Source organism: Callospermophilus lateralis, chromosome 6 (assembly GCF_048772815.1).
Source record: "Callospermophilus lateralis isolate mCalLat2 chromosome 6, mCalLat2.hap1, whole genome shotgun sequence".
Taxonomy (NCBI): Eukaryota; Metazoa; Chordata; class Mammalia; order Rodentia; family Sciuridae; genus Callospermophilus; species Callospermophilus lateralis.
This window is the reverse complement of record NC_135310.1, coordinates 9,948,573-9,965,935: the sequence shown is the minus strand read 5'-3', so window position 1 is coordinate 9,965,935 and position 17,363 is coordinate 9,948,573. Positions and strand designations below refer to the sequence as shown.

The following is a 17,363-nucleotide window of genomic DNA, read 5'->3' as shown; positions in this document are numbered from 1 at the left end:
TGTCCTAATATTATTATGAAAATAGTTTTCAGGATCTTGCTAGGACTTGGTCCCATAGGCCAGTGATACTCGGAGATGGTTCTCTGTCAAACAGATTTCACATCTCCTGAGAACTTGTTAGAAGTACAGACACCTGGGCTTTGCCCAAGCCCTTCAGTGTCTGGGGAAATTTAATGCTGCATTTTAGAAAGGTCATCTGAGGGCAAAGTGGAATGGGGACAGGTGGGGAAATTAGCTACAGTCTTGCAGCCTCTGCAGAGGGTGTGATGAGAACCTGCCCTTCAGGCTGCTAGAAGGAAGGAATGTAGGATGGATTTCTAGAGGTAGATTCTCTAGGGCTTATTGCTAGTTGACAACTTAAAATCGGAGAGAACAGCTGTGGTTTGCTCTGAGACTTACTGGCAGTTGGAATAACTTGCATGAGCATTTTAGAGTCCTTTTTGAGAGGTTTCCTTAAACAATGACCAGGACCTCTGAAGGGGTAAAGTCTTCAGGGGCCAGAATTTTAGAAATAAGTGTGTATTGTGAAAGAAGGGAGGTAATGTTTTCATTCACATATGCCCAGCCACGGATAGATTTTCTACAATGGTATGTGGTATGGTAGTCAAACCCCTGATGTTGTATGTTGAAGTTCAGTAAGTAGCTTCATTTAATGGATGTGAGGGTAAAGATGGGCGTCCATTTTCAATTATTGTAATTACTCTCTTAGAACTTTTATTCTTCAGTATTTTAAAGTTCTTTTATATCCTTTTTTGTTTTACAGATTTGTAAGACTCCAGGGCCTTCAAGACGTGATTAATCTGATGGTTCCTGAAATAAGTGGAAAAACAAAACTTCTAAGTGCCAGTTGAAGAGTGTGTCTGTGTATATTTAAAACCTCTCTGTGCACACATTTACACGAGAAGACAGGCTCATTCTTGTGCACATTCAAGAGTTTTACAACTGATGAAAATTAATTTAAGAATCAGATGGAGCAACTTGACACCACTGGGCTCAGGAGCCCGGGGAGAAACACACATCATTAATGGCCAATTTTCCATATGGTCTTCACGGGTAAAGAAAGTTTGCAAAAAGAAGAAAAAAAAATTGCACACATTAATACTCAAAAATACCTCTCCAGTTTAAAGAAGAAACTAAGTGAGAAGGTAACCAAGGGAGAAGTAAGAATTCAAACCCTGCAGATGGAATCATGCAGCATTTTCTGTACTTTATTTTTTATTGGATTTGGTAATTTGAACAGACTTTAAAATTCTGGACCGAAAAGTAACTTTGACTGTGGTTGTGGCTAGAGGAAAGCAAATTCAGTGTAATGAGACAAGTCTGAACAATGAACTGATTCCCTTTGCCTTTTTTAGTTAATTATATTGAGGAATTTTAATTTATTATTTCCCTTTACCTTTTCTGTATCTAAAAGATAGTATCTTAAAATAGCAATTGAAACCAATAATTATCAAATAAATATCCAGGAAAACCCAAGCAAAGCTTCCTTTTCCTTGGACTAAAGGTGTGGAGACAGGTTCTGGATGTGAATAGGAAAGCAGCCCCTCTGCAAGGCGTGGGGACCAGGACGTTGTGTGCTGCTGGGGACTTGAGACTGTTCTGGGCATGTGCTTTGAGGGACTGCCCTGTTGAAACTAAGAAGACTTGCATATGAGGGAAGATTACTCAATGTATTTAATTCTGACATTAATTGTTTTTTCATTAAAATGGAAAAATATGTGATCTTCAAGAGCAGAAAAGGGAAGAAGTAACGAGGAAGTGGGAAAGGAGTCCAATGAAAGAAGCAAAATCCTGCAGTGTGACTCTGCTTTGTCAGCAAGAGGAATTAGTACTCACACAAAGCAAATACTGGGTCCACTTTAATAGCTTTAGGCCCTGACTCTGCTGAAGGAAGGGGCTTACTTTTCAGCCTCTATGGCACTGAGGGGGGCGCTGGCTGGTGGAGGAGTTGTTCTAGGGAGCCCTGCGTTCCTCAGGGACACAGGGCCCAGCTTTGCAGTAGGAAGTTTCTGGTTCTGAACATCGGGAAAAAGAGTGATTTTCTTCCTAAAATTTGGACTGCTGTCTGCACAAATTCTGGTCTGCTTTGCACGATTTGTGTGCCTTTTTTTCCCTTTATGCAATCTTTTTCAGCTTTAGCAGCAGAAATTTGTCTAGTTTGGAAAACATGCCAGAGGGTGGCTTCAGAAGGAAGATGATCCTGTATGGTCTGTCACTGCATCTGAACTTTTGAGTAGAAATAGAAAATACCAGCTAGAGGGATTCTTAAAGCCTTAAGTTACTTGAAATCTATGTATTTGCAACCCTTTGTCTCTGGAATCACATTACACAAAACTGGAATCTCAGGCTGAACGAGAATAACCAAGTTGAGTAAAAAAGAAGAAAACTCTTTTGTTTCTTGATCACCACTTATTAACAATGCTCTTTCTCCAAAGGATCAGTGTGTTCTTCCTCTAAGGACTTAAAAATAAAAATGGACCCCATGTTTTTTTAGGCATAATCTTTTCTTAGCAGACTGCCATCATCTTTTATAGAGGAATTTTTTCACTATGCATTTGGTGGATCTTTATAACATACTGACCTTCTAATTAGCTCCAGGTCAGTCTTAAAGGGGGAAAAAAGCAACACAAACCAATCATAAAAATAAAATAAATAAACCAATGAAAGAATTTGGTTTAAAATTTCCAGCATTAAGCAAGCATTACTTTTTAAGTAAAACAATTCATTGAAAAAAGTATGTATGCAGCTGTGGAACATGGACCTGTGCTTTGCAGTGACTCCAACATCCTCTGTTTATCCTGGAAGGGGCGTGTCCCCAAGAGTGAGAAGGAGAAGCCAGTGTGTAGGAGGCGCTACTATGAGGAAGGCTGGCTGGCCACCGGCAATGGGCGAGGTGTGGTGGGCGTGACTTTCACCTCCAGCCACTGCCGCAGGGACAGGAGTACTCCACAGAGGATAAACTTCAACTTGCGGGGCCACAATAGTGAGGTGAGCTGTGGTTTTGTTTTGCTTTTTGCCTGGTTACTTCCAGTAGTCTTTCGAGTCCCCCAGACTTGAAAGTTCCTTTGCTTCAGTTTCGTAGCTTCCAGTGAGATTTCCCACCATGAAATTGGTTTCCTGTGTTCCAGTTTGAAGGTACCAAGGTGGACTCAATTCATAGTGGCCTGTGTCTTCCCTTGTGGGTCACTTACCCCTAAAGAAGATCACTTCTTGATCTCCTCTATGTGTCTTGAGAGTGGCTGCTGCTTGTCTGAAAGTGTCCAGGCATTTGGATGATGCCCCGTGGGTGTGTTGGATAGATGATTCTGTTCTATATCTTATGTTCCTTTTCATGACCTAGACAGAATTGCTTTCTGCCACGACCCTGTGCAAAACTGACAGTGTGAAAATAAAAATGGTGCTGCTTTTATATTGTACAATTAACTCCTGCATCTCTCTCTGGTGATGGTTTAACACCTGACTTTATTTCATATGCTTGGAAGTGACAGAAGTTATTACTGGACAAGAGCCATAGTTTTCACCTCTTGGGTCTTTTATATTGAGGTTATTATGCTGTGTATTTGTATATATAGCTTTCCCTGGTATTCTGAAACACAGGGACATTATCTGTGAAATTTATTCAACCAACATTTACTCAGTGCTTAAGTTTCAGGCACCATGTTTAAAAGAACACCATGGCCGATGTTTCCTTGCAGTGTGTACTCGCACAGCTCCTTGACAGTATTCTTGTTTCATAGTCACTAATTTATTTGGGTGTTTTCTTATGAGGAATCCATAACAATTTCAGGAGCAAGAATATTTTCAAAGTATATAAACAAAATACCATTGACTGGGTGACTTATAAAATGTAAATTTATTTCTCAAAGTTCCAGAAGTTGGAAGTCGGAGATGAGGGTGTGAGCACAGTAGGTGGGGGCCCTCTTCTGTGTTGCACAAAAATAGTTCCTTTTTTTTTAAAGAGGAGAAGAGAGAGAGCGGGGGGGGGGAGAAAGAGAATTTTTTAGTATTTATTTTTTTTAGTTTTCGGCAGACACAACAGCTTTCTTTGTATGTGGTGCTGAGGATCGAACCCGGGCTCGCACGCATGCCAGGCGAGCGCCCTACTGCTTGAGCCACATCCCCAGCCCTAATAGTTCCTTTTTGATAAAAGATTGGTAGGGGTATTTCTGGGGCCTCTTAGGAGAGCACCAGTCTTTTTCATGAGGATTCTGCCCTCATGACCTAATCATTTCCTAAACCTACCTCCTAATTACTTGGGGGCTAGGATTTAACATATAAATTGAGGTTGGGGGTACAAACATTAAGACTGTAGTAATATAACATACAGTAAAGTGCAATAATCTTAAGTGTACATCTCAATAATTATATGTTCAGTTACCCAACTAGATCAAGATACAGAACATTGCCAGCACTTGTTACAGGTACCTGATGGTCAGTCCCAGACTTTACACTATAACAAAATACCTTAGAGTGGGTTATTTATAAATAATAGATTAGTACTTATAGTTCTCAAGGTTGGAAAATCCTAGATCAAGGCTCCAGGAGGTTTACCAAATGTGTCTAATGAGGGCTGACTCTCAGTTTCATAGATAGCACCTTATTTCTGTGTCCTCTGGACATAGTTCCAGGGTGGAAAGCATCTTCAAGCCTCTTTCACAGGGGCACTAACTTCATTCTTTTTTTTTTTTTTTATTTTAAAGAGAGAGGTGAGAGAGAGAGAGACAGAGAGAATTTTTAATATTTATTTTTCAGTTCTCGGCGGACACAACATCTTTGTTTGTATGTGGTGCTGAGGATCGAACCCGGGCCGCACGCATGCCAGGCGAGCGCGCTACCATTTGAGCCACATCCCCAGCCCTCAACATGAATTTTGTGGAGATATAGATTCAGGCCATGGCATACCTCTGTATTCTGCGTTACATTCTCCCTGTATGTGTTTTCTGGCTTCTTTTACTCAGTAAAATATCTGAGACTCACCCTTGTTGTGTTTGTTCTTTTTGGCTGATGTTAGTTTTCCACTGAGGAAGATACCACAATTGTTCCATTCTTTTGTTGGTGGGTATTTGGATTGCTTCCATTTTTCAGCTATTATTACTTGAGCTGGTATGAACATTTGTGGGCACTGCATGTCCTTTCATGGACCCAGGCACCCAGAAGATGGAATTTCCATCATAGTGTTGGCATCCTTTTAGGTTTAATAGAAATAGCCAAATAGTTTTCCAAGATGGTTGTACCATTTTATGCCCCATAGCAATGTATGAAAGTTTCAGTTGTGCAACCAGAAGTATTTTGAGATTCTTTTTTCCAGCCTGAATTTAACTTACTAAGAAACTTCTTTTGAATTTGAACTTATCTTATTTAAAAAAAAAAAAAGCAAAAGTATAGGGAATTATGTTTTATAGACACTTCCATACTTAACTACAGTGGGTATGTGCACACATGCACATATGTATATAGATATCTGTAATTTGAAGTAGATACTCTTTTAAGATATGGTTTTCTGTTGGTGTGTAATGCACTTTGTTGGGGTTATAGGACTGATACTCTTGGGAATGCTGCTCACTGGTCCTGCCATGGTGATTCTTTAGGGCCAGCCGGAGGGCATCTGCCATAGCTTGCAGTCTTTCTGACTTTCTGAAGAAGGGCTCCTTGAGTTGGATGTGCCTACCTCCACTCCAGGGAAGAAGAGGAGTGTGTACTAGGTATGTGAGGTTAGGTGGTAAGATTATAATCTATAGATAGTAGTCTGACTGTTTAACCATTGGAAGTATTTTGAGTGATTTTTTTTTTTTAAAGAGAGAGAGAGAGAGAGAGAGAGAGAGAGAGAGAGAGAGAGAATTTTAATATTTATTTTTTAGTTATCGGCGGACACAACATCTTTGCTTTGTATGTGGTGCTGAGGATCGAACCTGGGCTGCACGCATGCCAGGCGAGCGCGCTACCACTTGAGCCACATCCTCAGCCCTTGAGTGATTTTTTTCCACTGTATATTTTGAATTTAATTTAATTTCTGTTCTTTGTATTAGAATAGGTCCCATTTATGAGTACCTGCTAGGTAGATTTCCAGGATGTGAGACTATCAATACTAAATCTAGGGAAGTCCCAGGCATGCTGAAACAATTGGTTATCCACTGCCCGGTGCTTAACTTGGTCAGAGGACCTTTCAACCTGTGCCTGTGGTTTCCAGCCTACTCCTGGTCGATAGATACCTTTCTTTCCCTTTACAGGGAAGAGTACTCAGATGCATAGGTGCTAAACAACTTGCTTAAATTCGTGCAGTTTACATAGAGGAGAGCTGGAACTTGAATCCAGGGCTCTACTGTTCTCCTTTAACTTATCTATATTTTCTTAAAACTTAGGCCGAATGCAGGTCTCCAATCCCTTATTCATAATTGTGAAATCTATGGGCTCTGAAATGGGAAGTTTTTTTATAATTCATTTAAGGGCAATGTCTGACTTTAACGTATAAGGCCTTTTGTTGTTGTTATATTTTGTTTTAAATCATTACTCCTCATTTCACCTGCAGAAATATTTATGTTTTATTACAAAGGCTATCCTGACCTACTGGGGTAGTTGGATAATTGATGGAATCTGCCTTGTATTACTTTTCTAAAATTGCAAAAATTCAGAATTTTAGAACTTACCTGTCTGCAAGGAGTTTGTATTCGAGATTGTGAACCTGTATCTTCATGAAAAGAAAATTTGGGTTTTATCTATTTTTCATATTCAGGAAAAATGACATTTAAGTCATCTCTGTCCATTGCCTAGTTACTTGATCTTTACTCCCCTTTTATCACAACAAGCAAAGTAACCCTTGTCCTACCTGATTTGCCTTAAGAACTTTATTGAAGGGACTGTTTCAAGATTTTAATTATATTTCTGGTCACAGAATACAATTGAATTGCAGACATCAGATCAAATAATCTGCTGATTTCATAACTAAATTAAAAAAGAAAAAAAATGAAGCTGAATGGAAGATAATTTGTTTCAACCACAGCTAGTATGTAAAGTCTGTTTTGTATTATGTATTTAGCAAATGTTACTTTTAAACATTTTTGAAGTTATCTTGTAGATAAACTGAATCTGACATTAAATCCTTTGGTAAACATTTGTGTCTAGCCTAGTGTTTCTTACATTTGTGTGTTCTGTTGTTATAAATTTGCAGTAAGTGAAAACCTAAATAGAGTAATTCTAAATAGTTAAGAAATAGCTTCACATTGAAACATATGCTGACGGATTTTGTGAGATGGTCAAAATATGTCCCTTGAAAGCAAAGGGGCATATTCATAAGGCGAAACAAAAAAGAACTCTCAGAAAAGATAGTCCACCAGACCAACTTCCCAGATTAACTTTATTTGAAATTTGTGTTCAGAAAAAGAAAACATACTCAAATAATTTTTTTGGTCAGTCTTTCTCTTGAACATTTGATAGCAGCATTCTAGAAGAGAGATAGGTGTACCTGCTGAAACTCCATGGGACATTTCTTCATGATTGTCGGAAGTAACACTTCCTTAAAGTTATTTGCTCCTTCATTGTAAAGCAGGGTAATGATCCAGTCAGTCAGTGAACATTTTTCATTTTTGTCTTTTAAATAAGTCTTACCATCTGGACTTGATGGCCCACACCTGCCATCCCAGCTACTCAGGAGGCTGAGGCAGGAAGAGGTTGAATTAGAGGCCATCCTGGTCTTATAAAAACACCCACCACCAAACCCAAAAGAATATTCCCAGGTGGGCATGTGCACCTTGAAAAATGATTATTATGTTCCAGAATGAAGGTTATTTCAGAAAATAGCTACTTGGGAATGTTTAAGATGTAGAAAAAAATTTCTTTTCTTTTTTCCAAATTTTTTTAGTTGTATATGGACTCAATGCCTTTATTTGTTTTTATGTGGTGATAGGATCGAACCCAGTGCCTCACACTTGTGAGGCAAGTGCTCTACCACTGAGCCACAACTCTAGCCCTAGAAAACAGTTTCTTACAGATACTGTTGATGTTATGCAAATTAGTCAAGGTCAGTACCAATCTTGTTTAATGGAATTTTCTTGACCAAAGTAGATAGTCTTGAGTGTTTGCTGGCATCAGTTTCATTCCAAGAACATAACCCAGAAGAGGTCTCACCTGGATTTGCTTACATCTTTTCTGGAAAGGTATTTTTTCTGAAGCCTCCCTCTTTTGTCCCCCCAACAGACTTTTGTGCTTCAGTTATCTGCTTGATGATGTGGTGAAACTTATCGGCAGATTTGTCTATTAACTTACTCCCCTCTCGTCTTTTTGGAGTGTAACTTAGTCTTTAAAATTACCCTTGGTTTTTAAGCCCACTTCAGTGTGGCTTCTGTCCCCACCACAGTGTTTTCTTCCACTGTGCTGATGTCTCCGGGGCAACAGTGGAGATGAAATGTTGTCCTCTCTTTCTCCAGGACACCAGATTCTCCTGGTTTTCCTATTTTACCTTTCTGGCTTCTACTTTTTTACCTTTTTGTGTACCTCTGCTTTTGTGTATGTGCATGTGGCTTACATTGAAATGTTAGATGCTACCAGGTATGCATCTTTTTTAGATTCTCTTTCCAAGTTGGCTTCAAACAAACGTGTGCTATTGGCTTCCTAATTTATGTCTTCATCTGCCAGCTCCCTCTGGTTTCAGACTATATTTTCCAAGTTGATAGATGATTGGATATCCATCTGTGGGCCCCTCAAACCAGGTCATTCAAACTGGACTCTCCTGCATTGCTCCTCAGCACAAAACAACTTTCACCCTCTGTCTTCCCCATTTTAGTTGGTAGCGGAAGACCAGCCAGTCAATGAAGACTCCCACTATGGAATCTGCCTGTACATTCCTTGTCCCCCAAGTCCAGTTATTAGCAGCAAGATCTCTCATTGTGTTTGACTTCCAGGTTTTGTCTGCAACGTGCCACTTTCCTTTTTCCACACTTAGAACAAGCCTCTTCACAAATCTTTTGCCTTAAGCCCCTCCATTTAACTATTGTAGAGGACTTTGCTTAGGATATTTAACTTTTCAAGCATTGTGAAAATATTCTAAAAATTTTATTTTAATGTACTTTAATTATCTTTTCTTTTTCTTAAAAACACTGTATCACACGTCACAATTCCCCAAAGAATGGGGATTTCTAGATATGAGAATGATTTTTGCAGTTGAATCTCAGTTTTCTGTTGTGCTCTGGTGGTGAAGGCCCAAAGCTGCTGTGGCAACTGAGCAAGGCTCCAAGTTGGCACTGCTGGGCATGATGATGATCCACGTGCTTAAACACTGGGAGAGATTTGACAACACATTTTGATTTTAAAAACATTTACACAGGATTTAACATACTTAACAATGTGTACCAAATTCTAGTGAGAAAACTTGTCCCGTTTTGGATTAAAATCAGCAAAACCTCACTGCAGATCTTTTATCTTCCTTACAATTTTTTTTTTAATAGAAAGTGGCTTTTATTAGACCGTGATTGTCAGCTATGGTATTGTAGTGATGGATGTAAGGGGGGACTGTTTTATTTTCATTAGTGATGGCTGTTCTTTCCATTGGTGATGACTGTTCTTTTTCCATACCTTCATTCCAAGAAGTTCTAGCTCTGCCACTTAATTAGTTCCTGTGGTCCTGTCCAAGTCATTGAAGTCATTTGTTTACTTATGGTTAAATTGCAGTAATAAGGTTACTCAAATTTATTATAAGTATTTATTATAATAAGATGATTCAATTAGTACTACTAGTATTACTACTGCTAATACTACTACTAAAATTGAACTCAGGGATGCTTTATCAGTGAACTATATCCCCAGCCCTTTTTTATTTTTTATTTTTATTTTTATTTTTTTTTAGAGAGAGAGAGAGAGAGAGAGAGAGAGAGAGAGAGAGAGAGAATATTTTAATATTTATTTCTTAGTTTTCGGCGGACACAACATTTTTGTTTGTATGTGGTGCTGAGGATCGAACCCTGGCTGCACGCATGCCAGGCGAGCGCGCTACCGCTTGAGCCACATCCCCAGCCCCCTTTTTTATTTTTGAGACAGGGTTTTTCTAAGTTGCTGAGCCTGGCTTTGAACTTGCAGTCCTTTAATTCAGCCTCCTGAATTGCTGGGATGACAAACCTGAGCCACTGTGCCTGCCAGCAATACTACTGGCACAGTGGCTCATTTACACAGGGCTTCAAAAGTGATGACAAGTGCCAAATTTTGTTCTTTACTTAATGATAGTAAAGTACCTTATAGTTACTTTCCAGTTTTTTCAGTATGACTTATTACCCAGAAAACCAGTTGCTTTCTAACTCACTTCTAGGTAAAACAAGGATATGAGGTGTTTAACGTTCCAGTGTTGATTGTGGTTTTGGTCCTGTGCTTAGCAGATTTCAAAATTATAGCATGTTTAAATATATGAATTGTAAAACCATAATTGCTTGTATTTTCCTGTTCTCTTTGAAGGTAAACTGTATTGAGTAAAAGGAATTATGGAAACTTATTTAATTTTATATATGGGAAAGGAATTTAAACCAATAAAATGTACCTATTAGAGTTGGGTGAATGTCCCATTTTTACCTGCCAGCTTTATTATTAAAGAATTTTCAATTAGGAAAAACTGAGTAAAAAGATCTTCATAGTGAGGCTGGGAGAACGGAGAAGTATGTGGATGAAGTAAACTCAACTTCTAAGAAACACATTTTTAAGTTCCCTGAATGAAGTCACAGTTAACTTCCTTGTGCTGTTGAGTCTGCCTTTGCTAATATGACAGGCCTGAAGAAATGGGTGGTGCGTGTTGTGCTGGCTGATAGACTGCTGGGTGACAGTGTATGTCTGAGATGATATGCTGTGGACCAGGGTGGTCGGGGAAGCTTCCTGGGAGTTTGGAGAATGAGTCAGTCCTTGACATTGATTTTTGTTCCATAAAAGCTTCAGGTCCTGCACAAGGCTGGATGCTGCTGGGCTTTGGCTGTATAGTGATGAAACAGGTTCTGTTCCTGCTTGATAATCAGAACATTGGAGCATGGATACCATTCTCATGGAAATAATGTTGCTGCTGGTGATGACACTTGTCATATAGTTTATGTTCATAATTTTTAATGTGCTTTGTGTCCATTATTTTATAGCCTTCATAACAACTCTCTATAACTTTGTGTTACTACCCTGCTATGTAGTTGAGTCTGGGGCTCAGTGATGTGATGGGAATTAACCAGTGTCACAGAGCTAGATGTTGGCAGACCCCAGAACTGACTTCATGTCTCTGTGTTCTATAAGGTACTGCCAATTTCACATGTTCAGATCAATTAGATGTTTTTTTAAATTATTTCTTTTTTATTATTTTTTTATTTATATATGACAGTGGAATGCATTACAATTCTTATTACACAATTAGAGCACAATTTTTCATATCTCTGGTTGTATACAAGGTATATTCACACCAAGTCGTGTCTTTATACATGTACTTGAGATAATGATTTCCATCACATTCCACCATCATTTCTAACTAACCCCCTCCCTCTCCCTCCCTCCCCTCTGCCCTATCTAGAGTGGATCTATTCCTCCCATGCTTCCCCTCCCTCCCTCACTAGTAGATGGTTTATATATTCTAATTTTTTCCTCGGAAAGCCTCCTTAAAAGTTCCCTGCTGCTGCTGCTGGATTGCTGCCCAGGTGGTTTCCTGAGCCTCCTTTTATCATCCCTTGGAAACCTCTTTGTCCCTTGCTTTTGCCAGGTACCCAGTTTTTAGATCTTGTGTCTTGTCTTTCTTAGTCTAATTCCTCTTTGTTGGACCATAATCTCCAGTATCTTCCTGAAACTCATAAATTTTAAGACTTTGTATCACGTAGATTGTCTGAATTCTGCCTTTACACTTGATTGAAAGGGTATAGATTTCTAGGTTGGTGCCTCCAAAAATTTGGTTGGTTCCATCTTCTTCAGACTTTCAGAGTTGTTTTTGAGAATAGAATTTCAGACCTCTGAGCCAGAGGCAGTTAAAGCATAGCACTGTCAATAGTGTTGTGACTTTATGTGTATTATCTATTTTTTCTGTACTATAGTTTTGCTGTTTGTGAAAGGGGGTTTAAGTAATACTTTTCTCACAAAGGATTAGTTTTAAGTATTAAATGAGTTACTCTATGTAAAGAATTTATTTAGAGTTTTTCACATTGTGAGGACTTTATAAATTTGGTTGTTATTATTATTCTAAATCCTTAACATGTGACCTCTTTTATAAAAATGTGAAAGTTTCTACATTAACTCTTTTTCCAGGATGTTCTGAAATGGCATGATGGTGGCCTTCAGTGAATGTCTTTCTTCTTTTGATGAAATGGTCCCAGTTGGTAGAGACATGGTCCTTTATTCCAAGACATTAAAAAAAAAAAAGATATATATATATATAAAGCTGGAAGTGATGGCACACGCCTGTAATCCCAGCAGCTCCAAAGGCTGAGGCAGGAGGATTGCAAGTTCAAAGCCACTCTTAGCAATGGGGAAGTGCTAAGTAACTCCGTGAGATCCTATCTCTAAGTAAAGTACCAAAATAGGGCTGGGGATGTGGCTCAGTTGTTGAGTGCCCCTGAGTTCAATCCCCAGTACTAAAAAAACAAACCAAAAAAAAAAAAAAAAAAACACCCAAGCAACTTTTTAAACTTGCATCCTGGATTTTCTTTGTTTTCTCTTATGGCTCAGATTTTGAACCACTTAGAATCTAACTTCCTTTTAAAAAACATTTTACTTATTCTTGTTTGACTTTTTGAGAGATTTTTTTTCTTCACTTTATTTTCCAAGTTTTTCTAATGAATTTTTTGGGGAGTGATTTTCATTTCCAACAGCTTATTCTCATTCTCTGTGCCTGTGCTTATTTTAGGGACACAGTATCTTCACATACCTCTTTGAGTAAACAAATGATGGTTTTGAACAAGTTTTGTCTTCCATGTATTAGATCTGCTTTGCTTGATATTCCTTTTTCTGGCAGTATAGAATATGTGGGGATGATTTTATTTGAATCTTTCTCTTCCTATTTTTCATACTTGAGGCCTTTAAATGCTTAATGATCTTTAAGTGTTTATTCAGATTTAAAAACAAAATTGCAAAGCTACTTGGCATCTCTCTATATGGGGTAAGTATTTTAGCCTGTGGGCTTTATTGTGGAATGATCTTGGGAACAGCTTGTGGGTTTAGTTAGGGACCATCAAATGTCAGCCCTAGGTGTCTTTCCCTGAGGTGATTCAGCTTCACTAGATAAGGCCCTTTCAGTTGCCTGCCTGCAAATCCAATTTTGTGTCCATGCAAGTGCCCTGGGCCAGAGTTTAATGACTCGAGAAGTAGGGGAAGAGGAGGAGGAAGGAAGAGCTAATGTTGACAGATTACTTATAGTGTACATGCACCACTTATGATGTACACGTGCCATTCTGGTGCTTAAACTCATTTAACTCTCTTTTCCATTTCAACTATGATTTTGAATCTTATTTTTGTCATCGTTTTAGAGGTGAGGAAACTGAGGTATAGAGGTAAGTAGCTTGTCCAAGGTAAGGCATTTCTGCTGACTGACAATGAAATTGAACTCAGAAAGCCCTCACATTCTACACTCTTAGCCACTATGCAATTCGGCCTCTTGGAGGACTTCTCCTGTTTTTATCATGATGTCTTCATTTAGCATCTAGTCCTCAAGATTGTTTTCTGTAGTTTAGTTTATCCAAAGGATAAGCCTTCAGTGCCTGATGTTGGTGGGAGAGAATTACCCAGGCACATATATCTCATGGCTCTGAGGGCTGTGTCTGGCCGCATGGGTGGGAGTGGGTGTTTGGGGGCTGAACTGTTCTGGATGTAGCTTTTCACCTGGGCCCACTGGATTCAGCTGGGCTCAACCTCCGCCTCCCACAGTACCTGAAGCCTTGTATACGAGCCTTTCCAGGGATTCTTCTCATGGACATTTCTCTGTAGGACTTCCTCTAGCCTTCCTCTGTTCTTCCCTGCATTTTCTGTCTTTAGATGTTGTGGTTTGACATTATGGTTTTTTTTGTCTCTTGGCACCAAGACTGTGTTTGTGTTTGCTTATGTGTACCTTCTTGTTTGAGGCAGTTTCCAAGAGAAGGATCAGAATAATCTTCATTTTGATATGAAGATTTGATGTGATCAGTAGCTAAGGTATTTAAAAAATATATCTGTTAAGGTATTTTTTAAAAAGGTTCTTTTAAAAAATATTTATTACTTGTAGTTGGACACAATATTTTATTTATTTATTTTTTTGTGGTACTGAGGATTGAACCAGGGCCTCGAACGTGCTAGGCAAGCCCTCTACTGCTGAGCTACAATCCCAGCCCTTAAAAAAAGGTTCTTAAAGGCATTAAATGTAGATTTATTTCTCCCAAACTAAAACAGTATATCATAGAATTAGCTTTTAGTAAGAAAATAGAATTTATCAAAAATAATGGCACTGTTTATTTTTTCCTTTAACAGTTTGTTTTATTTAAATACTTTTTCTCTTAATAGAAATCAAGCATCAAGACTGAAAGTAACTTAGATACATGGGAAGGAGCCGTTTCCCGGGTGAGATTTTGCAGGGGAGAGTGAGAAAGGGTTGTGGGTGTAGGCAGTAAAGTTTTTGGTAATGACCTCCTAGGAAAGCAGCTTTAGGTTGCATCATGTCAAGATGAGTATGAAGATGACTGCTGATGTCACAAACACATATTTCCGTAACTGTATACTTGGTGTTTGTGATTGATTCACAGATGAACCCCTGTGAGATCTTGAAACAGACTGCTTAGGTTTGAGCTTAGCTTTCTTTGATGTTAATCAAGTGACTTACTGTCTTTATGTGTGGCCACATGACCTGTGTGGTGATATTATCTACCTCCTAAAGTGTCTGGGTGACGGAAAGATCCTTGGATGGAAGGCATCAAAGTCTCTGGAACAAAAGTGTTAGTTCTTTCTAATAATTATGACTCATTGTCATCCTTAGGTTTTTCACTCCTCTGCATTTCTTCCCATGGCTGGAACAGGGGACCCGTGGCCCCTGTGCTGAAGAGGGGTCTCCTGATTGCTAAGTATGGGAATAGAATGTGAGGTGTGCAGCTGGATGGGAGGTGATCCAGCCGAGCTGGCAGCTAAGCACGTGTGTCCATTTGGGATGTGGGAACACTGGGCATCTGTGCGTCAGTTCCTTATCTCCAAGGCAGCAGATGCTGGATAACAACTGTGTGGAACCAGCAGTTGTGCATGAGCCACCCACAGGCCCTTCGACAAAAAGGCTTTGAGGCCTAAATGCAAAAATGGATCCGTCATGCACTGGGCAGTGTGCATCCTTTTTTAGTAGGGGTTTTTGTCTAGATGTCAAAGCCATTTCCCTGGGATATGGTATATAATGGGGTATATATAGAGGGCACTGGAAGGAAGAATGTGAGAATCTATAGTGTGTGGCAGTTTAATATTTCTTTTTTTTTTTAATATTTTTTTAGTTATACATGGACACAATATCTTAATTTTGTTTATTTATTTTTGTGTGGGGCTGAGGATCGAACCCAGGATCTCTCACGGGTAAGGCGAACGCTCTACCACTGAGCCACAATCCCAACCCTGCAATTTAGTATTTCTACTCCAGTTCACTCATGCACTTGACTCTGAGCTTCCAAAACAAACAGGCATATGCATTTTGCACAAAATTACACTGCGGGGTGTTTTTATTGTACCTGGCAACCTACATTTGACGTGTTGTTTTTTCCACTTGGCCTAGTTAGATTTGGTCTAACAAGACACAGAGGAAACTATCTCTATCCTTGAGACCGTTCTTTATCCTGAAGTAATCTTCCTACTCAGGCTCACTTCTGCCTATTCTTTTTTCTCCCTGAATATAAGCCCTATAACAATGTGGAAAGTAAAAAACTGGTTCTTTTGCTTTGTTTTTCTCTTTCTTTGCTTCTTACAATTTTAGGCATTAAGGAAGTTCACTAATCAGAACCTTAAAATAGAAAATAAATACCATCATTCTTAGTAAGGTCTGGTTTGTGAGTTCCTTGGTAGTAGAAATCAATGTTTAATGACTTTTTTCTGACAATATGAGTTAATGTTTAAGACTTGAGAAAATGATTTTATTTATATAGAAAAAAACAAAAGTAAAAATCATTTGTTATTTCTCCATTCACTTGATATTTTCACAATTTCTGATTTTGATTTTTTTCCACTCTTTTAGGAAATTTAATATAGATGGCATTTATGATTAATTAGAGAATTATTTAACATGAGCTAAGAGCTCTCTTGTCTCCTAAGTCTTAAATTTTTATTTCCCCTTAATTATGTTTTAAAAAAACCTAATTGTCTAGGGGGTCAGGATCTTTAATATAAACTCACATTTTCCTTTAGTACTGAAATACTTGATTAAGAAATCAATACCTCTTGCTAGGCTTGGTGGTGCATGCCTGTAATCCCAGCAACTGGGGAGGCTGAAGCAGGAAGATCACAAGTTCAAGGTCAGCCTCAGCACTTCAGCAAGGCCCTAAGCAACTTAGTGAGACTCTTCTGTCTCAAAAAATGAGGTGAGGGGATGGGGAAGTGACTGGGTGGTTAAGCTCCCCTGGGGTTCCGTCTCTGGTACCAAAAAAAAAAAAAGTAAACAGCTCTTAAAAATTATTATATTTTAAATCAGCTCTGTGCAAAAGAAATACAATATTAGCCACATAAATAGGAGCTGCTTTAAAAAATAAAAACTGGTGAAATTAATTTTAATTATATGTAACCCAGTATATCTAAAGTATTATCGTTTCCACATGTAATCAACATACAAACCTAATAGACTGTTATATTCCCTTTTCTTCCCAGTACACTCCAATCTTGGTTAGCCATGTCTTAAGTGCTCAGTTGCCCCATGTGGCTAGTTGCTACCAGTTCGGGCTCTGAAGTTTTAGATAGTTTTTCTTTTTGAGAAAGGCGGTGCAGAGGTGCAGAGATCACTAATGCATGTCTTAGAACTTTGAATAAAAGCATTTAAAATACTTTTTATGTGGAAATTATACTTTGATAAAAGTTGGAACACAGTACAAGATCATTCTTATTCAAATTTACCTGTTGTTAACATTTTGCCTTATTTATTCTATCTTATATACTCATGACTACCTCCCTCCCTTTTTCTTTCAGTGAATAAATGTGTGCATTTATGTGTGTGTGTGTGTGTGTGTGTGTGTGTGTGTGTGTGTGTTTTAGTCAGGTTTTTGCTGCTGTGACTAAAAGACCTGGCAAGAACAATTTTAGAGGAGGAAAAGTTTATTTTGGAGCTCGCAGTTTCAGAGGCCTTAGTGACATTTTTAGAGGACTATCCTTTCCCCTTTCTAATAGAATGTTCTGCATTTTGGATTTGTCAGATTCTTTTTCTTTGTTAATAACTTCATTTAGTCATTCTCAGT

At 38.6% G+C, this 17,363-nt stretch overlaps 1 protein-coding gene across 6 annotated transcripts in view; it reads left to right on the top strand.

The window, feature by feature from the left end:
* The window catches only part of Tulp4 (TUB like protein 4), a 223,355-nt gene that overhangs the window by 57,616 nt on the left and 148,376 nt on the right, over positions 1-17,363 (top strand). For all 6 annotated transcript variants that reach the window (XR_013091583.2, XM_076858082.2, XM_076858083.2 and 3 more), the window contains exon 2: positions 764-2,988. Coding sequence is in view for 5 of the 6 variants with exons in the window: in XM_076858082.2 (XP_076714197.2) it covers positions 2,737-2,988 (252 nt within the window). In the remaining variant the exon portion in view is untranslated. The remainder of the gene's footprint in view (positions 1-763; positions 2,989-17,363) is intronic.